Genomic DNA, 23,708 nt, shown 5'->3' with positions numbered 1-23,708 from the left:
TTAATGAGGGAAACCAAGAAATTCCCTTAGCCTCCATAGCGTAGCTCTGAGCAGCCTGCTGCTGCGCTCCGCTGTACTAAAAATAGCTTACACCTACAATTAAAGGTAACGAACCTACTGCTATGACTATAGCAATTATGGCAATGGGCCAATTTGCCAAAATGTTGAACTATCCCTTTAATAATGGACTTGTGTTTTTAAATGATAATAAATGATGGATTATGTGATGAGACTCAGACCTGAAACAGTTCATATTATATTATCAATGTAACGCAGTGCCACCTAACAACCACAAGGGGTCAGGGCATGAACATGAATGAACACTCATATGAAAGTGGTGTGTTCAGGTAGAAGGTCACATGACCAGGCTGGACTGCAGGCTCACTTCACTGTGTTTCAGAGTGGACTGGTTTCTGGCTCTAGTCTGAGCAACATGACTGGGAACACAGTCAGTCCACTGTTGAAGAACCATAACAACTGTAACCTACAGACTACAAGAGTATAGTAGTTACAGGAGAAGCTTATGGGTTAAAGGGATAGTTCACCCAAAATTCAAATTCCACTCATGATCTCCTCCCCCTCATGTGGACTAAGGGCTGGGAGAAGTTTCAGAGTCCTCCGTGGCTTCTCTGAGTTACAGGGGGTCTCGGCGTAGCAGTGCATGGCCATATGACGGTTGCAAATGGATACCAACTGTCTTTGTAACAAAAAGACACACCAAAAAACATCCAAATACCTCCATGCTGCTCGTATGTAATGTCCCGCTTGTATTGAAGCCCCGAAATGTGAAATTGTTCCGAAAAAAATTAAATAAGTCTATATTTCAAGCTTGTTTGTAGGATGGACCAGGAAGAGGAGCTTCCCTTACAAACAAGCTGAAATCTGAAACTTCTCCCAGCACTTAGTCGACATGAGGGTGAGTAGATAATTAGTGCAATTTGAATTTTGGGTGAACTATCCCTTTAAGGTAGGAGCCAGCCAATCATCTTCAATCAAACACTATGACAACTAGTATCATATATCGCCGTGACGACAGGACGTTCGATCTGATGTCAGAGAAGTCACACGGCCACACGGCTGCAACAAAGGATGTAAGGAGCCACCAGAGCAGCAGAGAGAGGTGAGTTCACTATTCACTACTATTAATGATGCACAGTAGAGTCTGTTGCAGAGCAGCGTCCATGTCAGAGATTACAAGAGTTTTATTACAACAACTGTCACATTCACTGACAAAATGAGTAATGAGACTTTGACAGGAACCACATGGGGCTTTGAACCATGGATTTTCATCAACGACAACACTGACAAACAACAAAGATAATGTTCAGTAAAGTCAGATGTGTTAAACCTACAGTCACTGATGTTGTGCTTCATTTGTTTTAATCATAATCAAGAATCAGTGTTTAGTTGAAACTGTTTCCATTGTTACTAACAGGTGAATATTGTCTGTAACGGACTACAACTGGTCAGATGAAATGAGTACGAGAGCCTTTACTTTCTGACCTCTTTATGTTGACATGTATATTCACACAGTTGGTCTGCTGACACTTCTATAGTTATATATATATCCTGTATTTTTCACTGTTCTCCACAGTTACAGTATATGCTACAGTCAGGATTAGAGGTAAGTATTATAAACTCTTTAATATTTATTCAAACATTGTCATTGTCAATGTAAATTGTTAAACTCCCTGTTCACAGGAACTTGCTCCTCATCCTTCTCTCCACCACAGTCCCAAGGGAGTCCAGGCTCCGCCCCACAACAGAATTCGCCTTCTGTGGCTCGGTTCAAGGTCTCGTTTCAGATTTCCATCTGCTCTCAGTTCATGTCTTGATTTCCTCACCATCTAATGCAGCCTCTTGTTTTGGTCTCAGTGGTTTGTTCTGTTTGTGTGTGTGTGTGTGTGTGTGTGTGTGTGTGTGTGTGTGGCAGCGTCGCCCTCTTTGGCACCTACACCACTCAACTCTTCTGAAGAGAGACTCTGCTTTGTGTTGATCATACTGCACATGTTGGTGGGGGGGGGGGGTGGGGGCAGGCCTGTATCATGAAGCAATCGAAAGCAATCAGCGGTAGGCCTACCACGACGCTGGTTATCAACTCGGTAACTCAACCCCAGCTTGTCTTGCTGTGAATCTGTGAACGCGCACGTATAAAGGGCGGATTCAAGGCAGCTGACCAAACACAACCATGAGCACCGACGAGTCAGAGAGTGCAGCGAACACCTTATTTCTCCTGTGAGGAAGAAGGAAAAAAAAGAAGCCCGTGGTCTGACCTGACCCAGTTATTGAATATTTACGTTTATTCAGAAGAAGTTTAATCAGTGCTGATAAACTTGTAAATGAATGCTGCTCTGGATCCGATTCTTTCCTTCTATTCTGACTCTTTTAAACAGTGGCCAAACAACATAACTATTTTATTATCTAGCCTATATATTTTCCACCTTTGCTGAGCATAAGGTTTGTTCTAAATTAAATAAAAGCCTGTCCCATATAGACGCGTGTCTCTATAGACAGGTCCGCTCGGCACACACACACACACTCAAAAAAAACAAAAACAAAACTATTGTCAGAAGTCCGGGCCGTGAGAACCGGCAGCCTACCTCTCCTATGGATAATCAGCGTGAAAATCAGTTGTTGTTTTCGCTTCGCTACTTTTATTTTCGTATCCTTGGTAACAGTAATCCCCGGTACAAGGATTTCAAAATAATTGCACACTGAACATCATAAAACATTACAGCCATAACGCTCTTCTCTCTATCTGGGCTCCGGTTACCGGTGAGAGGACACGTGTCATTATTCCTGTACAGCTGATTGGTCGGTGGGTGCAGCCTTTTACTGGATTCAGATCAATCCTGACAGCTACCCTGCCCCGGAGCAGGTTTGCCGTTCAGAGTAAGAGACACTGAAAGGTGTCAGTTTGATGTGGGTGTGATGACGTCAGTGTGACATCACAAGGTGTTTTCCTATTGTGCTGTGAGCTGCAGGTCATGTGTGAAAAGCTGTTTGGTGTGAGACGCCTCATGGCTGAAGATGACATCACAAAGATTATCAGAATAATACAGTCAAACAAATGATGAGAGGAACAGCTGTGTTCAAACAGTGACTGATAAAAACAATGTGTTCACATGACAACAATCAGCTGTTTGTGGTCATGTGATCCATAGATATATAAACGTAGATGCCGCGTTCTATATCTGGCGATACGTCAGCGGGGCCGCCATATTGTGCAGGACACTGAACGAATATTCTCATTTGTCCAGGTCATTTGTCCAGGTCCAAGAGGCTTCATCAGTTGCGTACATGAACTGATGAAGCCTCTTAGATGAGAGGTGAAACGTCTTCCTAGACAAAATAACCGAGTCCAGTTGCGTTTGATTTAAATTTCTTTGGGGATATCTACAGGTCTACAGCTCTAGGTCACTGAATTGTTAGACTACACTACAGTAGCCATTTCAATTTGCGCGTCTGTGTGTTTTCCTTTTTATTTTTTTATATAATATTCATATGCGGATCAAGAGTGAGCGAGTGAGCGCGAGAGAAACAGCAGATGCACCAGATGCAGGTTGACCGGGCAAAAACTCAAACGAGACGGTTAAAGAGGAAAAACACAGAATATAGCTACAATAAGAGACTTTGAGTGGATCTGATGGCTCAGGTTTAGTGATGAGGAAACTGTCACTGTCAGCTGCTGCTCCAAACAGTCACTAACTTTAATTTGAAGGGACAGATTAGATGTTGATTTTGTTAACAGGGACTTTGTTGCACCCATATCACCGTGGTGCGTCTTTTTTATACAGTCTATGGGTGCGTCTTGAAATCCCTCTTTGTCCACAGCGGGAGATGACAGAAAGAGTCAGAGAACTACTTGAAGCTACATTGTTGTGAGTTGGCTCTGGTGGCGTACAGGAAGCTCTGCTCCGTGCTCAGTGTTTCAGCTGCTTCTAGGATCATGTAGTTAACGTCCCCAGCGTAAATGACGCCTGTGAATAGATTTAATCAGAAACTGGGGTTACAACCATGGTTACAGCGTTTAGAACGGCAGTCCTTTAGAATTTATGCCCTGCACAACATGGCGGCCAGCAGACGCATGGTGGCGCTGTTCGGCAGTATGGAACGCGGCATCTACGTTTATATATCTATGATGTGATCAATGTGTTCAGAGGAGACTAAACCCTGGGTTTTGACTCACAGGGAGCAGTTTTATAAACTTTCACCTCTAGCTGAGGAACTTTGACATTGTCTGAAATATCACTTACACAGGTTTATATTATATTATACAGTGACAGTCAAAGGCGTCAATGTGGCTGCTTACAACCACCTGTAACTGTCCTCAGCTCTAGTTTACAATAGACAGTGGGTGACACAGATGCATTTGCCTCTAGTTATGCATTAATGATCATGTAGAACAGCACATCAGAAGATTAGGTTGAGGTTCACAACAGGAGAGAAGCAGCAATAAGCAACGAGTAGCAGAGGTAAAAGACACAGGAATAACAGTGTAGCAGCGTCTGAGTGAGGAACACACACACACCGTCTGTGCTGTCTGTGCTGTCTGTGCTAAGTGCGGTGAGTAGCCTACAAACTGGCTGGGGGGGGGGGGGTGCATGGCCATTGCAGGGGGGCGTGGGCCGTGGTAAACCGGCTGCGGAATCGCTGCGAAGCGCCGAGCAACGGAAATCATGTGCGAGCCGGAGCCCTCCCGTTCACATCATTGCATTTGTCAATTGCTGTCCGGCTGTCCGGCTTGACGGGATCGATCGCGGCTCGTGCGCCACGGCGCTGCTGCCGTGAACCAGAGCGATACGGCTCTGGTGTGAACAACGCTATAGTTAACATCATAGGGCTCCGCTTCTCGCAGCTCTTCTGCGGCCGGTGTGTCCCTGGCGTAGACGCGTCTCCGCGCTGGTCGGTCGACAAGCGCTTCTGTGTGTGTGTGTTCATCTCTCTCAAAAAAAGGGGGGGTGGGTGTGGAAATTTTCTTATCAGCCAAAGGGGGGCCCAGCAGAGAAAGTTTAAGCTCCCTGCTAACATCATGCTTGGAAGAAATTCCTAATCATTCAACATGTGGAGCTACTTCATCAGGTAATAATGACATAAATCATGTGAGATGAGTGAGAAAAAGACTAAAATTAATCTTTTGATTTGACTAAATTAATTGTGATTAACATTACTGTCAATCTCCTTTCAAAGACTAAAAAAAGACTAAAATGCTTTGGATTTTAGTCGACTAAAACTCGACTAAAATACTTTGGATTTTCTTTGACTAAAACTAGACCAAAATGCCAAGACTTTTCGTTGACTGAAATGTGACTAAACAAAAAAGAATACAAGCTGACTAACTATGACGAAAACTAATCAGGGCATTTGACACAAGACTAAGACTAAACCTAAATTGAAAAATAGCTGACAAAATGAACACTGCTGTGAACGGAGGAGACTCTGGTTCACTCAACACAGACTCACTGAGGAACCAGACCAGAGTCTAAACCCAGGATAGAGAGGTTGAGTGAAGGTGGTGTTGAAGGTGTAGAGGTGGATCAGTGAGTCAGAGGAGACTCTGTAGAAGGACAGAGAGCCAGCAGGACAGTCCACATACACTGCTACTCTGTTAGAGACAGAGGAGGAGGTGATACGTGTCCCTCTGTTATTGTGCCAGACACTGTAATCACCATCATCAGAGCAGTCCAGACACCAGGACTGATCGTTCCTTCCAAACCTACAGTCATCACTGCGTCCTTTCCTGCTGATTCCTCTGTAACTCACTGATATATAAACGTTTCCTCTCCACTCGACCTCCCAGTAGCAGCGACCAGTCAGACCAGTTGAACACAGCAGCTGATAATAGAAGTCAAATCTGTCTGGATGATCAGGATATGACTGATGCTCCTTCACCCATGTTGCCTTCCTGTTGTTGTCAGACAGTTTGATGTTTGTGTTCACTGTGTTTGTGTCGATTGTGAGTGGACAGGAATCTGATGGAGAGAACAAGACACAGCTGCAGTTATTGATCATGTGATCAGTTATTGACAGTTTGATGAAGACTCATGAGGTCAGTGATGTGACAGTGTGAAGATGGTTGAATGTGCTGCTTTGTTTCCATGAATCAAAGTAAAAACAGACTTACACTTCCTCAGACCTGGTGTCAACCATGGGACTCCAGCAGGCTCCACCCTGAAAGGAGGAGGGGGGTCAGAGCAGCACCTTCTCTGTCAGCATGCACACATGGACATTACATGGTTCTCACACACATACTGTTTTATCACTGTGTTCACATGGAGGCTGGTATGTATGGATGAACATTGAGCACAGAGAAGAAGGAGTCAGACGTGTTTCAGCACACACATTGATTATTACACTGTTCACTACACTCACTTTCTTCTGATTCAAGTCTTATGTTCTTCTCCTCTAATCATAGTCCCCTTTATCTCAGAGTCCTCTCTAATTGCTTGAGCTAGGGGTTCAATAAATAATGCGAACAGGGTCGGACTCAGGCGTGTCCCTCTTTCCAAAGGAGTAGTTTGCGACAGGTGTCCATTCACCCTGATCCCGGCTGTTGGACATACTTTGATTCTTGTTGCTGTGTTATTAGTGTGTCCATACTCAACAGGTGTCTACAGTCTCTGGGACTGTTCAGGTCAAACACTCTGTTGGTTCAGGAGCAGTTCAACCAGCTGCAGCTGAAATGTTTCCTGATACACTCTGAAATAAAGTCTGATCCAAACATCTGGAGAGACTCAGAGCACAGCTGCCAACAGCTGCTTTCATCACTGACATCTCCTGATCCCACTAGTTCATCACTGTGACTTAACAACAGTGTTGGGCACGTTACTTTGAAAAAGTAATTAGTTATAGTTACTAGTTACTTTCCTCAAAAAGTAACTGAGTTAGTAACACCGTTACTACATAATAAAAGTAATTAACTACCAGGAAAAGTAACTACTGCGTTACTTTTTTATAAAATGCTCAAACTTCTCCCCCTAACCCCTGTTTATCTGGAACTAACCAACTTCAGGGTTGCAGGTATGCATACATTTCTCACTGCCACCAGCTCACGAGTAGGGCTGCACAATTAATCAAATTTTAATCATTGGTCACGATTTTGGCTGCCATGATTAAATTAAGATGATCGTTGGCGACATTAACATAAGAAACGGTGGTGCTGCATATCAAATCAAGCACTTCTCAACCAATAGTCAGCCAACCAGCAGGGGGCGAACGAGAGGTTAGGGCTTCATGAAGCTGCCTAACTAACAAGTGAGCGCACCTTCCCTTTACATGTTTACAATCGAGAGTGTAAACATGTCCCGGCCAGTCAGTCGGTACCTTCAAATGCTGCCGTACGGTCACCTTCTGCGCCCGATGTTACGTCTCACTCATAGACTGTATGGATCTCACTCTGAAGTGAGATTGAGAGTGAGACGATGTCGGCAGCAGACGGTGACAGTACGTAGGCATGACGTGTGTCTGTGTCTGGTCAGTCGACACCTCCAGGCTGTCGTACTGTGCTGTAGCCTACTGTCTGTCGTACTGTCGCCGTCACTCTGGATCGGATCGAGGTCGGGCTGCGGGGTGGTCTCGAAGCTGGACCAAACCCCGTCCCCCCACGCAGCTGTTTTGGTGGCACCACAGTTGAGCTAGGCCGACCTGCTGAACGCTGTCTGTGTGTTGTCTGTTAATTAAATGTTTTTAATTCGTTCCAAATGCTGCTGAACCGTCCGTGCTGTGCTTTGGTCCATGCTAGACAGACTCTTGCCCACACATCTCCGTGTATCATTGATGGCAAAAAATAATTTTTACTTTTACTTTGAAAGTACACTTCAGAGCCTGTACTTTTTACTTGAGTAAAGGAGTTGAATCAGCAGCTACTTCTACCAGATTTATTTATTTATTAATTGTTTTACACAAGTATCTGCACACTGCAATGACATATTTATTTTTAGCCCTTTGTCTTGGGTACATTTTATTTTATTTATTTTATCTTAAGTTTCATTTTGAACTAAAAGCCTTGTTCACATATTGTTATAAAAAAATTAAAAAACATGTTTTACCTAACAAAATGTATAATCGTGATTAGTAATCGTGATTTCAATATTGATATAATAATCGTGATTATCATTTTGGCCATAATTGTGCAGCCCTACTCACGAGTCAGTGTTGTTGTTGTTTTTTTCCGGGGACTTATGCATTTATTTTGAAAGAACAGCTGGAGAGAGACGGGGGCAGGGAGAGAAAGTGAGCAGCAAAGGGACTGTCGGGACTCGCGTGGAAATGAACAGGGTTGCTGCAGCGGGTGTGCTTTACCAAGAGAGATACAATGCTCGCAGCTCAGCGTATTTATAATCCGAGTTTCCACCGAGCGTTTCAGTGATGGTAAGCGGCTGCTGCTTCATTATTGCCGCCACTGCTGCAACCATTAATGATGGGACAGACGCACAGTAACAGTCACCTGTTCTTCCACACGCCGCTGATCCAAACAGCTGAACAGCGAAGTGATTCAGCGCGTCACTAAGCCTTCCTGTGTGGAGGAGTACTGAGCAAGTCGCTCAATTCCAGACAGCTTTTTCCCGCCCTTTCCCCTGATGTTAAACCGGCCTGCCCTCCCTTCCCATGAACCAGTCTGCCATCCAGTCCTCCCATTAAGCTGGCCTGCTCTCCCTGCCTTCCCTCCCACCAGAAGCTGCCTTCATCAACTCTTGCTAACATTTCCATGTTTTCTACATTCTGTGTTATAAACTATAAACTGTTTTCTTGTCTGTAACAACATCTATTGCACGTCTTTTTTTCTCAGTCGATGTGAGGGCAGAGGATGTTGTTATGATGCCATGTAAAGCCCTTTGAGTCAAACTGTTTGTAAAAACGAGCTATTAGGGGTGTAACGGTATATGTATTCGTCCTGTGCCGTCACGGTTCGGTGCACACAGTCACACGACGAATACGTCTGAATAAATATTTTTTTTAAAAGAAAAAAGAAAAAAGTTGAGTCCTCACTCCAATCTAGGCGGCGGTAATGAGCCTCGAAGCTGCCACAACCGTCATAACAGACGAAGAAGAGAAGTGATGAGAGTGTGAAGTTAGAGGAGCTGCTGCTTCATTTATGTCACCGTGTGGCTTCTCAATGAAACACAACAGCGGCGGCTCGCGACCATAGACTGTGTGAAGCAGCTTGCGACTGGTCGACCGGACAAAGTCTGTCGGCGATTTTCACGGATGCGCGCTGCGTCGCTAGAAACGCATCAAACACAATAGCGCATGTTCACCCCCCCCTCACCCACATGTCAATCACTGGTGAAGGAAAAAGACAACTTGTGTGCAACAACTTATCCCGCTGCTTTTAGGCCGCGTTCAGACTGCAGGCAAATCTGATTCAAATCTGATTCCTTCTCATATCCGATTTTTAGGGCTGACTGTCCTCACTGTTTTTAGTAAGTGTCCAAATCGCATTTGGCTCTGTTCAGACTGGGCCAGATTATTGACTGATCTGACAGGTTGCTGTAGCAACGACGTTGGAGCGGAGGCTACGCCATATGTGACAGGCGATGCCTCGCGGACACGGTGGCTGCAGCACCGGGCAGATCAGCTGCAGCACAGTGATCTGCCCGGTGCTGCAGCCGCACGACTCCGCTAGTTTCAACCTCAGCCCGCCTGGTGTGTGTACGTGTACCAGAGACTGGTGTGTGCGTGTGCGTGTGCAGCCACAGAGATGGGAAACTCCAGCACCCGAGAGCTGGGAGCGCGCCATCGCCGCCACTCCTGTCGCCGACAACAGGGTAGTTTGCATAAAATAAAAGTAACAAGGAGGAAATTGATATTTAACTGGAGCTCACGGGACCATACGGGACATGAAACACAGTGACAGCGCCGTGGAGAGTGACGTCACGGACAGTCAAAACCGATCTGAGTGTTTGGAGCTGTTCAGACTGAGACGCATCTGTCCAAATGCGATCTGAAACTACCTCCCGGAGGTGGTTTCGATCCGTTTTGCAAAAATCGGATTTCATGTGATTTGGGACTGTTCAGACTTAAAAAGAGCTATCCGGTTCCAATCTGGATGGGCTAAAAATCGGATTTTGGCTGGCAGTCTGAACGCGGCCTTAAGCCTCTTGACATGAACACAGACAGGACCAGAAACATCACCATAGCAACTGGCATCTAGTCTAAATTAACTGTGTAAACAAACATTGATTTTAGTGTCTTGTTTTGTTTGTAATAGCTGTCAGTTGTCAAGTGCAAGTTTTTTTTCCTCTAGAATTAATGAATGGCATGATAACACTCCTAATGCACTTGTTTAATTTTATATTCAAATTTTTTTTTTTTTACCTTTCTAACACAAGACAGAGTAGCTTTAATAGCGTGACGTTTTGAGCAATTGCTCGAAACGTCGCGCTATTAAATCCTCTGAAGGGAGCTCCTATGGTGTGTGGATTTTTTCTTTATTTCATTTATTCCTCCTTTATCCAGCACCCATCCCAACTGGGCCTACCTGATGTGCGTGTTTTTCTCACAATTTTGCTGGCCTATATAACTTACACTTAAATGGGTGTATTATTTTCTGATGGTAATCTATTTCTTGAGTCAAGCAACGGTGAGTAACGGCGCATAGTAACAGTAACAGTAATGGCGTTGTAACGGGGGAAATAGTAACGTTTTTGATTACTTGTTACTGAGAAAAGTAGTGCCGTTAGTAACGCTGTTTATTTTAACATTGTTATTCCCATCACTGCTGATCAAAGCTGCACAGCTCATGTTTGAAACACTCTTGAGATTTTGGCTTCAGTATAAACTGTGTTGGGACGAGTCAGACTGTGACAGAGGATGTCAGTGGAGTGGGCAGAGCTTCACTGTGGCCTACACCACCTCTGGATATGGTCTGAGTGATGGGATCTGATGTCATCAATGCATGGATCACCTGAGACAGATGTTAATACCAGGTGTGAACGGGGCCAGGCTGCAGCAGCCTCTCCATACCTGAGAGAGTCCAGTCTCCAGTCTGGATCCTCCAGTCCAGCAGACAGCAGCTTCACTCCTGAGGCTCCTGGATGGTTGTAGCTCAGGTCCAGGTGTCTCAGATGGGAGGGGTTGGAGCTCAGAGCTGAGGCCAGAGAAGCACAGCCTTCCTCTGTGACCAGACATCCTGACAGACTGAACACACACAACAACAACACAGGAACCCTCTGTCAACACCTGCTGCTGTGTTCAAGTGGCATCAGATAAACAGCTGGATGGATCCTCACCTGAGAGTCTCCAGTCTACAGTGTGGACTCTCCAGTCCACCAGACAGCAGCTTCACTCCTGAGTCCTGCAGGTTGTTGTTACTCAGGTCCAGGTGTCTCAGACTAGAGGACTGGGAGCTGAGGACTGAGGACAGAGCTTCACAGCTTCTCTCTGAGAGGTTACAGCCGCTCAGTCTGAAGAGATGATGATGAGGAATTAAAGAAGAGAGAAGTTTATTATCTGTCCTGTTTAAAAGACAGAAGTGTTTTTACACAAAGTCTTCTGTGAGGATAGCAGCAGCAGAGAGCAGAGGAGGGAATCTATTTTCCTCTTTTTTTGCAAATTCTTCTTTTCTATTTACTGCTGGACGGTGTGAGGTGGTGTTTGATGATTCATGGCTGTGGATTGTGAAGTCTAAAGGTGATGTGCTCTCTCTTCCTAACTCCTGTCAAAACCCTCGCTGCGGGGGCGTCGAGTGGCGCAAGAGGTTAAGCAGGCGCCCCATGTGGAGGCTGTGGTCCTCAATGCAGACGGCCCCGGTTCGAATCCCGCGTCGGGCACTCATTCCTGCGTGTCTCCCCATTTCCTGTCTCTCTTAACTATGCTATCAATAAGGGCATGAAAAGCCAAAAAATATAGTTTTAAAAAAAAAACCTTGCTGCGGCGTTCTGAACCAGCTGGAGACTGAAAGAGGTTAAGTCCTCAATTGCAGGCCCACTAACCTACATTTGTTCTTATTTTCTTTCTTTTTCTACTACTTGCAGGTAGGACAAAATATGATGAAAATGATGTGAAGCTCATATTGGATGGCATTGAGATTACTGTCCACATTATTCAAACAAAGGACCATAAAACCAGCTGAGAACAAAGAATGCGCGCCAGCAGCAAAACGTCTGGTAAATCACACCTAGGTGTGATTCCACCCAGATGTTCAAACACTGGCCTCCCATTGGTCAGCACCTGGGGGAAGCCCCAGGGACCCCCGTGACGTCAGCAAAGGCTTAAGTGCCGCTGCAATGCGCCGCTCCCCGCTTTTTCCCGTGTGATGAAGTGCTGCAAGGAGCTCCGGCTTCACGCAACAAGTTACTAAAAGGGAGCACTCCAAACGTTTGAACTCAAGACCTAGGCCGCAGTTCTTAGCTTGCTGGACGAGTAAACTGCCTCAAGTTTCATCTGAAACACCCAGATCCCATGGAGACTGCCAAGCAACCGCCACTCTCTCTCTCCCGCATCTGCAGCAGAAGTGAAGATCGCCTTTCTTCACGAGACGACGGACCCCGCTTCATCATCAGAGTTAACTCCGCTGGCCCTCCGTCTCTGCCACCCTTCCAGAGGACGACCAGTTTATCCCACCGTAGGACACTACAGCCGCTCCGTACACCATCAGGTCGACGGACCTCTTCAGCGCCGGGAAGCACGCTTCTATTGAGAGTAAGAGAGCTTTTGTCTGGGCAGCGACTAGAATTAGTGTGAATTTGTGTTTATTTTTGAGGACCTCCACGTCCGGTTATGTTGATTGCGCTGATTTTGCTGTGTGTTTACTAGTTATTAACTAGTTGTTAGTCACGTGTTGAACGCAATTCTCCGTATCCGCGTCAGAAGACCAGAGGATATCTGAGTGTCAGTTCTTTTATCCTCACTGTGGTATTGGATACGAGATTGGGTTCATCCCTGACTTGTGTGACCAGTCGGCCCTTTGATCCCTCTCTCCTCTCTCTCCTTTTTCCTCTCTACTAACTCACATAGACGCACGCACCCGCACACACACCTGCCTATATAACACAACGAGCCCCCATAAGGGACTCCGCCCCAAACGCGAGCGTTCGTATCAGAGTAATCAGTGTGAGCAACGTGACTGTGGCCATTGTGTATGTACCTGAGGAACACGTGGAAACAGCCACATGTCTTATAATAATACATGATAATGACAATATTTTCAAATTTCCAGCCAACTTTTAACATTGATCTTAGAAGAGGCCTTATGGAATCACGCCTTCTAAAATCCATTACTCCATTACTTTGATTTCAAAAAAGTTACTCTTGTCAGGCAGTATTTATGTTTACATTTTGTTATTTGAGCAGCTGAACATTTATTCATGAACCAGGTGAAGAAACCTGTTTATTATTTATTCATTTGATTTTGCAACTTTTCAGTGAAATAACCGGTTTCAATAAAACTACCTGTGACTTGTCATATTTGGCTTGAACTTTGAATGAACATTTGCTCTCACTTTGCTGAAAAATATCGGGATATATATCGTATATCGATATTCATACTAAATATATTGGGATATGACTTTTGGTCCATATCGCCCAGCCCTAGTGTGTGTGTGTGTGTGTGTCTGTATATGTGTGTGTGTGTGTGTGTGTGCGCGCGCGCAAATAAATAAATACCTAAAAGAACAATGTTGAATAAATCCAACTCTACACTTACAGAGCTTTGTTGGAGGCTTTGACCACTGGCAGCAGCCTCAGAAGAGCCTCCTCTGAAGCAGAGTATTTCTTCAGGTCAAACTCATCCAGATCTTCTTCTGATGACAGTAAGATGAAGACCAGAGCTGACCATTGAGCAGGAGATAGTTTATCTGTGGAGAGACGTCCTGATCTCAGGGACTGTTGGATCTCCTTCACTAGAGAACCATCATTCAGTTCATTCAGACAGTGGAACAGGTTGATGCTTCTCTCTGCTGAGGGAGTCTCTTCAATCTTCTTCTTGATGTACTGGACTGTTATCTGATTGGACCGTGAGTCACTTCCTGTCTTTGTCATCACACCTAGTAGGAGAGTCTGATTGGTCTCCAGTGAAAGACCCAGGAGGAAGCGGAGGAACAAGTCCAGGTGTCCATTTGGACTCTGTAAGGCCTTGTCCACAGCGCTCTGGTAGAAGTTTGTCTCTACAGATTTGACTCCTGTTGTTTCAGTCTTCTTGGAGGTTGATTGTTGTTGTGACATCAGGTTGAGTCCAGAGTTGATGAAGGTCAGATGGACATGAAGAGCAGCCAGAAACTCCTGAACACTCAGATGGACGAAGCAGAACACCTTGTCCTGGTACAGGCCGCTCTCCTCTTTAAAGATCTGTGTGAACACTCCTGAGTACACTGAGGCTGCTCTGATATCGATGCCACACTCTGTCAGGTCTGATTCATAGAAGATCAGGTTTCCTTTCTGCAGCTGCTCAAAAGCCAGTTTTCCCAGAGACTCAATCATCTTCGTACTCTCTGGACTCCAGTGTGGATCTGTCTCAGCTCCTCCATCATACTTGACCTTCTTCAGTTTGGACTGAACCACCAGGAAGTGGATGTACATCTCAGTCAGGGTCTTGGGCAGCTCTCTTCCCTCTCTGGTCTTCAACAGCTCCTCCAGAACTGTAGCAGTGATCCAGCAGAAGACTGGGATGTGGCACATGATGTGGAGGCTTCGTGAGGTCTTGATGTGGGAGATGATCTTTCTGGCCTGCTCCTCATCTCTGAACCTCTTCCTGAAGTACTCCTCCTTCTGTGGGTCAGTGAACCCTCTGACCTCTGTCACCATGTCAACACACTGAGGAGGGATCTGATTGGCTGCTGCAGGTCGTGTGGTTATCCAGAGGCGAGCAGAGGGAAGCAGGTTCCCCCTGATGAGGTTGGTCAGCAGCACGTTGACTGAGGTGGACTCTGTCACATCAGTCAGGATCTCAGTGTTGTGGAAGTCCAGAGGAAGTCGACACTCGTCCAGACCGTCAAAGATGAAGACGACCTGGAACTGATCAAACCTGCAGATTCCTGCTGCTTTGGTTTCAGAGAAGAAGTGATGAACAAGTTCCACCAAGCTCAACTTTTTCTCTTTCAGCACATTCAGCTCTCTGAAGGTGAATGGAAATGTGAAGTGTATGCCCTGGTTGGTTTTGTCTTCAGCCCAGTCCAGAGTGAACTTCTGTGTTAAGACTGTTTTCCCAATGCCAGCCACTCCCTTTGTCATCACTGTTCTGATTGGTCGGTCTCTTCCAGGTGGGGCTTTAAAGATGTCTTCTTGTCTGATGGTTGTTTCTGGTCTGTGTGGTTTCCTGGACGCTGTTTCAATCTGTCTGACCTCATGTTCATCATTGACCCCTCCAGCCCCTCCCTCTGTGATGTAAAGCTCTGTGTAGATCTGGTTCAGAAGGGTTGGGTTTCCTGCTTTAGAGATCCCCTCAAACACACACTGGAACTTCTTCTTCAGGGCAGATTTGAGTTTACGTCCAGAAACTGCAGCAAAATATTCTGAATGAAAAAACAAGAAAAAAGATTAATGAGGAAATATAACATTTTAATCTCTCTAAATAACGACTATATGAACATGTTTCCCTCCATGCGTTGATGTCAGTGAACGTCTCATTTGTCCATCATGTTGAATCTTTAGAGAAATCCTCTTACTGCTCTGCAGACGCTCAGCCAGCTCCTCCTGCTTCATCCTCCTCAGGAAGTTCACTGTGATCTTCACTAATGCCTCTCTGCTGCTCCTCCTCTGCTCTTCATCCTCACCATCCACCACCTCCTCATCCTCCCTCTGGCTCCCTGAGCATTCTGGGTAATCTGGACTCAGAGCCTTGTGGATCTTCTTCAGTTCGTTCTTGACAAAAGTGACCATGTTCTCCTCCAGCAGCTGGAACAGAAACTCTATGAGTGACAGCATCAAACTAAAACCTGACAGACTGACAATCCACTGGTGTCAAAGTGCAGCATGGAGATGATGGTGAACACAACAGATGTAACAGCAGCTGTTGGACATGTCCTCACCATAAATATGGAGTCCAGGTGTGTTTGATGCTGCTGGGCAGACTGACCACTGGGAACCTCTGAGCTCTCCTGGTCCACTCTGTGGAGGAATCAGTGTCAAGTCAACATCAGGACAGAGAGATAATACAAGATGGACTTTATATGTCCCCTGAGGACGTTCACAACAGACACAGACACTTTGGTTTCAGACCTGGTCCAACAACACGTCATACAAACTGGTTCTTTTCTACAATAACCTGAGTCTTACTGTCAGTTACAGCTTACATCTGATCAGCTGATCCACGTCCTCCTTTAAAGAAAATGATCAATTCCTTTGAGTCGTTGCTCTTTAAAGACAGACAGCTGGGTTCAGGAGAGTCTGGTCTCTGCTGCTGGATCCTGAAACAACAACACAACTCGTGTTTAACAGTTTTAGGTTTTCAAAAGAATTCTCTGCAAAGTGATTTTAAGGGTTACAAATGTGAATGAGTTCCTTTTCCTACATTTTGTAACAATGGGCCTCATTCACCGATATCTCTTTAAGTTAATTTATCTTCTATATAGCTCATCCTCACTAGGGTCGAGGGTGAGCTGGAGCCTTTCTCAGCTGACTTTGGGCAGGAGGCGGGGTTCACCCTGGACAGCTCAGCAGTCTATCACAGGGCCAACATATTTGATTAGTGAAGATCTGAATCGGCTGTGTTAATCCCACTGCAGGTTCAATCCTCAACTGGTGCAAAGTGAACATTATAAGGCCAACTGTCTTGTCTTCCTATTCTCCTGTTTGTTGCTCAGAATTTGCCTAAATTTGCCAAAAAATAGCCCGACTCGACCCATCGCTGCGCAGCAGCTATAATTTTGTCTTACATCTGATCAGCTGATCCACGTCCTCCTTTAAAGTTATCCATCCAGCCCATTGACATGTTACTCTTTAAAGACAGATAGCCGGATTCAGGAGAGTCTGGTCTCTGCTGCTGGATCCTGAAACAACTAACTGATAAATGTGCATGTTGGAGAAAAACTGATGAAAAATATCTTCAATCTTTTAATAAACACATCAGTTCCTTCAGGGTCTCCAATTCTATTCTATGTACTGTGTACTCTTCATACATTGAGAGCCTCCTTACTTTCTCTTTCATCTGCTGGTTTAACAGTCTGGCAGTGAAGGACAGGAACTGTTTAAATAACATTGTTAAAGTCTGCTCGAAAATTACTGGCAGCGAACTTACTGACTTGAAGTCCCTTTGGGAAAGACGGGTCTCACAAAAGGCAGCATGCATCATTACTAATCATAATCATGTTCTGGTCTGTGAATTTATCTTGATGCCGTCAGGTCGACGCTACATGCAGCCTCTCAGGAAGACCAATCGCTATTCTAGGTCTTTTGTGCCTTCTGCCATTAGTTTGTTGAATGCTCAGCTGGCTTGAAGCTGTAGTTTAGTACTGTTGTTGACATTGTGTTTTTTATGTATATTGCCCTACTTATGTATTTATTATACTTTTATCTTACCTGATCTCAATTTTGCACTGTCTTGCACTTTCCTCCTCAATTGTATGTATGCTTGTGTACGTGATTGTGGTGCAGTGGTCAGCTGTAGAATTGCCCTATGGGATAAATAAAGTAATCTCAACTCAACTCAACTGACTTTTAGAGAGAAAGTCTTTCTGACTGTTTTAAATTCTGACCTTTGACCTGTGGTCTGGCTCTGACGTCCCCCACACAGTTTCTTAGAGGGAGGGGCTCCCTCCTCTCTGTCCTCACACTGATCCATGCTGCTGAGGTCACATCCACATCAGCTCACACACACTTTGTAGCTTCACCTGCAGAGGAAACACACATCATTCATGTGCACAGCAGCTCACATGTCCATCATGTCTCCAGCTGCTCCTCCACTGATTGGCTCTTCTTCTCTGCTTCATATCAGTGTCAGCTGAATGCAGTCACACAGCAGTGAGGAAGAGGAAGCTGCCATCAGCTGCTGTACTTCTACTATCAGTCCACTAGATGGCGTCATGAAGCTGCAGCCCAGCAACATGATCCATGGACCACTGTTTCCATCCACTGACACACACAAGGACTGAGATCCACTGAGTTGATGTGACACAGTCTCTGTGTGGACAGCGTCCCTGTAGAAAACCACTGGATCCAACAAGCTACAGCTGATTATTACACACACAACAACTGCAATGGATTGCTATTGGGACAGTAACCTGGTGCATTATTAAAAATATGACATGAAGAATTCACCCAAAAGCTGTTGCTGTTGAATACAAAAGTATTTTAATTTTGTCATGGCCATTTGGCCCACAAACAGCTGTGAACGTGAACAACTAAAGATAGTGAAGTGTAGGGTCGCACACAGTAAACTACTGCATGTTATGCACGCTTCAGTCCTAATAGCAGCATCAGTGTGAAAAGCAGCATGACTGACAAACGGTCGGTGCGGAGCGGGTCTCTGACCGCAGCAGGCACCGTGACACTACTGAGACTGACCGCCGGGGGGGCGGGGCTCACGGCGGCTCCGCGGCTCGTTGAAGACGGTGCTTGACGTGCTTTCACATCGGAGTCTACAAACGAGAGACGTCTTTAACAACACCGGAAAAAGTTGCTAGATTTGTCGCTAGTCGCTATTGACAAAAAAGATTAAGTTGCCAAGTTGGTTGGATGAGAGAGTGGGGGGCGGGTGTGAGGAGGACCGAGCCTGCCTGCCTGCCTGCCTGCGTGTGTGTGTGTGTGTGTGCGCGCGCGCGAGAGGAGCAGAGGCTCGTTAGTAGACAAGTTTGTTGTTTTTCTTTCTTTTGCGTTACGGCCGACAGTAACTGTACCGTTCCTGAAATAAATGAAGGTTTATCCTTTTATCACATCCGGTCGGACGCTATATTAAAAAAAAAAAAAAATCGATCTTTGGACGTATGAATCGATCTGTAGGAATTAAGATGAGAATCGATTTAAAATCGGTGGATCGATCTTTTCAACCCAGCACTAGCTGCAACAGGTTAAAATCCACCATGCTGCTCCCGTTTACATCTCGTTACCGGTCAGCGTCTTTCATCCATTTGCATTGTGTGAAAAAAAAAAGTTTTTAGCTAACGTTAGCTTAGCTTTAGCTTAGCTTTAGCTTCAAGTGTCCTGACAGGAGAAGCAGTAGCAGAGACAGTGAATTATCTCTGGACCTGGTACCGAGTCCAGACCCGGTCCAGACCGCCCCACGCCCGTGACACACGGCGTCCGAGCTGAGCAGCCCGACCGATTTATCGGCGAGCCGATTAAATCGGCCGATTACAGCCCATTTGAGAATAATCGGTAATCGGCCAAAACTCGCCGATTGTCGCCGATATTTTCAGAAATAAAATGCAGGGAATAAGACTTGGTTTGACTTTGAAAATGTTCCCCCATTTAAAAAGATCCCCCGACATTAGGCTATTTATCCTGTAGAGGGCGCATCCTCTCTCTCCACTATCCACTAACCACCTCACAGCAGAGTGACTGAGCAGGACATGCTTTCCTTTTCTTTTCTTTTTTGCCGTGGTCGGGTGAATTAATTAATGCTCGTGACTCCGGCCGTGTTGGGTCCGAGATTCAACAAGCCGGTTGGGTTTTACCGTAGGCTAATTACAGGCAGTATGCCCGTTTATCACCAATAAACACAGTAGCCTACCTAGATGAGGTGGGTGAGTGACTGAGCTGACTGAGGCTGTAACACGGGGGGGAGGAGGGGTGGCAATGCGGGTCTCTGACTGCAGCGGGGCTATCATGTCTCTGCTCCGTGAGACTGTGAGACTGACCGCCTGTGAGCGCTGTGGGACCGGGGCTCGCGGCAGCACCATAGACTGTTTAAAGAGGGCAGCAGCACCCGCTAATGGTTGAAAACAGCGGTGATACGTGCTTCCACGTCGGAGTCAACAAACCAGAAACGTCTGGAACAACATTCGCTAAAGAAAAAAAAAGAGAGAGAGCGAGAGAGAGAGAGAGACCGCCGTGCCGTGTAAAAAACAACAACAACAACAAAAAAGTGTCACGTGTCATGACTTCCTGTATCTGACCCTTCAAATTAAAAGCCTATAGCCTTTCACAGTTCAGTCATATTGATTTTGACTTAATTTTGACAAGACAGTACTCCAAATGTTTTTTTTTTTCCTGCAACCAATTGACCAAGGAAATTTTGGCAGCCCTAATTTATATATTATATAATTTATGTAGATATACTTAAATTAATAAAATTTTAAAACTTTATATTAAAAAAAATAACCGGCCGATTAATCGTTATCGGATTTTTTACCCCCTAATAATCGTAATCGGCATCGGCCCCAAAAAATCCATATCGGTCGGGCCCTAGAAACAACATGGTGGAGCCGGGAGTAGCTATAGGCTATGGCTGCTGCCGCAGCTAAAAACTTTTTTTTCTTTCACACAATGCAAATGGAGGAAACGGGCAGACAGCGAGTAATGATCGAAACTGGAATAATATCGGTGGATTAACCTGTTGGTGCTGGATGACTGATGCTGCTGCCTGTTTTAGACACCAGAGTGAAGGTAAAAAACGGTTTGATCAACTGTTTGTCCGCTGGGATGTGTGGCCGACTGAGACTGAGAGGTTTTTTTTTTAAACGGTGTTTTGCGTCCATGATTTTATGGCTGATCTCCTGTGTGTGTGGATGAGTGGAGGCTGTTTGGTCGGACAGTGTGTTAATGGGGGAGACTCTGGTCAAAAGACGGTGTTTGTCACTGTTGCTGCTGCTGCTGCTGCTGTGTCTGTGTGTGTGTGTGTGTGTGTGTGTGTGTGTGTAACGGCGAAGGATCCTCAGTGTGTGACCTGCGGTGACTGTGGTTTATCACGGTGTGACGTTACGTTAGCACTGTAAACTCGTTATATGAAGGAACAAGAAAGTAGTGGTCTCCCCTGTGTGTGAACATGAACTACATTTACTTGTAGCTGCTGTTTCACCTTTCAGGATGGAGAGGGAAAAAAAAAACGCACGGAGAGCGGGGAAAGAAGCGGAATTTCTCTGAAAGCGAGATACGCATTATCAGTCAGAAAAATCATCTTGCATTGAAATAGGCTACAATAAAAACAAAAAACTCCCAAAGCTAAATGAAACAGAGCGGAAAGAAGAAGAATCCTATTTAATCTGCCCCAATGTCACAAATAATTCAAAGCAGGGTTTCCCCTACCAGTTACTATTAGGCTACTTTGAAACATTCTAAAACATTGAAGTCCACCAGTCTGTGTCTTTTACTAAAATGATGTTGGGCAGCACCCTCTTTTGTTAAATACAATAAATATTATTCACACAAAAAATATGATAATGTTTTCTCATTTTTACCTGTAACCGCCACGCCACGACCAGAGAATTCACCAATTTGCGCCGACATTATTGGGCTTGCTGCGCTGTGTGTGTATCCAGTCTGGCTACTTTGCATGCACATGCAGGGGAAAAATTAGCCAGGCTAGCGCCGCCTACTGGTTCCGGCAAATTTCATTTGCCTCAACCATGTAGTCAGGACACTAGCAATGCGTTTCGGTTTGCTCCGTCCGCTCTGGTGGACGGACCAATCAGCGAACAGACGGGTAAGTGAAGGCGATGACGTTGAACTCAAGCGCTCAAGATTAACCTATGAGCTTAACCGGTGTATAGCACACGTGACCACCAAGCAGCAGCGATTAGTTTTTTTTTTTTTAAAGTATATTTTTTGGCTTTTCATGCCTTTATTCGATAGGACAGTTGAGAGTGTGACAGGAAATGGGAGGCAGAGAGAGGGGGAAATGACATGCAGGATAGGGCCGTCCGACGCGGGACTCGAACCGGGGCCGCCTGCAGCGAGGACTATAGCCTCAACACATGGGGCGGGTGCTCTACCAACTGAGCTAAACACCACCCCAGCAGCAGCGATTAGTTGAAGCAAATGTAAGCAACCGCCTCCCGGAAGCAAACGAATCCCTATGGCTCAGGTTCAGACGCTTTTTGAAATGTAATGAAATAAGCGGCTGATGCATCAGGCTAGGGAAAAATATCAATATGATGTCAAAAGAAAACGGAATTCGTTTTAAGAGCAAACTAGTGTAAATGCACAGGGGGAAAAAACAGAGTCGCTGTGCCTTTCATGTAAAGTACCGACGTCAGCACGTGCGCGGGGGGGGGGGTGTCATCATCACCACTACTTCAAACACTGTGTAGGCTACTGGCTCAGACAGGGGGAGAGCAGCGGCTCATCTCCACCTCCTCCACAGGCTGATTCAGGCGGTAAAGTGAGCCGCTGTTTGATTTTCGTTGGGCGCATGCTACAGTAAATACGGTAGGCACGGTTCTTGAGCAAAGTGAAGGTCCTGAAAGATACATAAAGCCTATGTGCTTTTACTGTAGAAATGTGGAGAAAAATAACCTTAAAGTCACCCCTATAATAATAAATCATTATGGGTGGGATTTTTAAAATGATTTTTCTCCACATTTCTACAGTAGAATGCCACCAAAATGATATCAGAAGTAGAATAAGACCCCAGGAACAGTATGCAAAAGAGATGAGGAAGACACCTATGAAGGAATTGGTGTGAGGTAAGGTCAAAGGTCAGCATACAGTAAATGGCTTTTATTATAGGGGTCGTTTTAAATTAATTTTTCTCCACATTTCTACAGTAAAATGTCGATGAAAGGTGATTTTTCTCCCCTTTACGGCAGTGAAATATAACTAAAAAGTTGATTAATCTTGTAAGTGATTTTCCTCCACATTTCTAAGCACATAAGCTTTATGTATCTTTCAGGACCTTCACTTTGCTCGAGAACCGTGCCTACCGTATTTACTGTAGCACGCGTCCAACGAAAATCAAACAGCGGCTCACTTTACCACTATCTCGCAAACAGCGGCTCACTTTACCGCGGTGTAAAGCTGCCTCCAGCTGCACACAAAGAACCACTGTGTTCAACTACTGACCATCGACCAACTCTGCTTCTGCTCTTATTCCAGCGCTTCTACCCACAACATCCACACAACATGGAGGACACGGTTCTGTCGGTCCAGACTTCACAGTCACAGCTCTGACTCAGCTACAGTAACATTATAATAACACAACAACAACACAACCACAAGTTGAAGGGCAGAGAACTCAGATAATGACAGGTGTTAACGAGGAAAACATTCAGACAGTTCACCTTACCTTCACACGAGGAAATAAACTGCGACACAACCGCTCCGCTTAGTCAAAGTGAAAGTAAACTTTAAACAGGAGGAGGAGGAGGAAGGAGGAAGGAGGAAGGAGGAAGGGGGGGGGGGGGATCTGTAATCTGAGTAGAGAGACTGGCGTTTTTACTGCTGTTTATTTCTACTACTGAACCATAAAGAGTTAAGATATTATGATAGGCTAATATCGATCTTCAGTCCGCCGCTTGTCAGAAGAACATGTGTGTGTTTCCCCTGTGTGTGTTGTTGTGATGTTGTTGTGATGTCTTCAGCACCGTCAGCAGGGGGCGACACTGATCCACTGCAGCAGGGACAACACCCACAGGAGAAGAACTGGGAGCTTCCTAGAAAACATCCATGGAAAAGCAGGAGGAAGAGAAGATGGAGGGACTGTATCTTCCAATCAGCTGTAAAAGCCTCTGTCAGTGATTCTGTGTGTTTGAACTCATCTCCAGTACACCACACTGTCTCTACCTGTCCTCCAGGGACGTGCACATGACTATAGAGGGGCAGGGGCTCAACATCAGGAAAGGGCAGTATATGTACAATTTTTTTCAGGCCTTAATATCAAAATAAATAAATAAAATTAA

The 23,708-nt window shown here is 45.3% G+C and overlaps 1 protein-coding gene across 1 annotated transcript; it reads right to left on the bottom strand.

Annotated features, from left to right (window-relative positions):
- Window positions 1–4,995: 4,995 nt before the first annotated feature.
- Window positions 4,996–23,130, bottom strand: LOC146972870 (protein NLRC3-like). Its single transcript, XM_085803199.1, has 10 exons — window positions 23,096–23,130; window positions 17,631–17,765; window positions 16,230–16,343; window positions 15,966–16,044; window positions 15,603–15,831; window positions 13,646–15,449; window positions 11,232–11,405; window positions 10,966–11,139; window positions 6,125–6,171; window positions 4,996–5,972 (listed from the first exon to the last, which is right to left on the bottom strand). Exons 2-10 carry the CDS (start codon window positions 17,714–17,716, stop codon window positions 5,449–5,451), a joined length of 3,231 nt encoding a protein of 1,076 aa, XP_085659325.1. The 5' UTR covers window positions 17,717–17,765; window positions 23,096–23,130; the 3' UTR covers window positions 4,996–5,448.
- Window positions 23,131–23,708: the final 578 nt, after the last annotated feature.

The sequence above is a fragment of the Trachurus japonicus genome, chromosome 16, assembly GCF_045865225.1.
Source record: "Trachurus japonicus isolate A0001 chromosome 16, Traja_1.0".
Taxonomy (NCBI): domain Eukaryota; kingdom Metazoa; phylum Chordata; class Actinopteri; order Carangiformes; family Carangidae; genus Trachurus; species Trachurus japonicus.
Note: the sequence above shows the minus strand (reverse complement) of the source record. Positions and strands in the feature narration are given on the sequence as shown.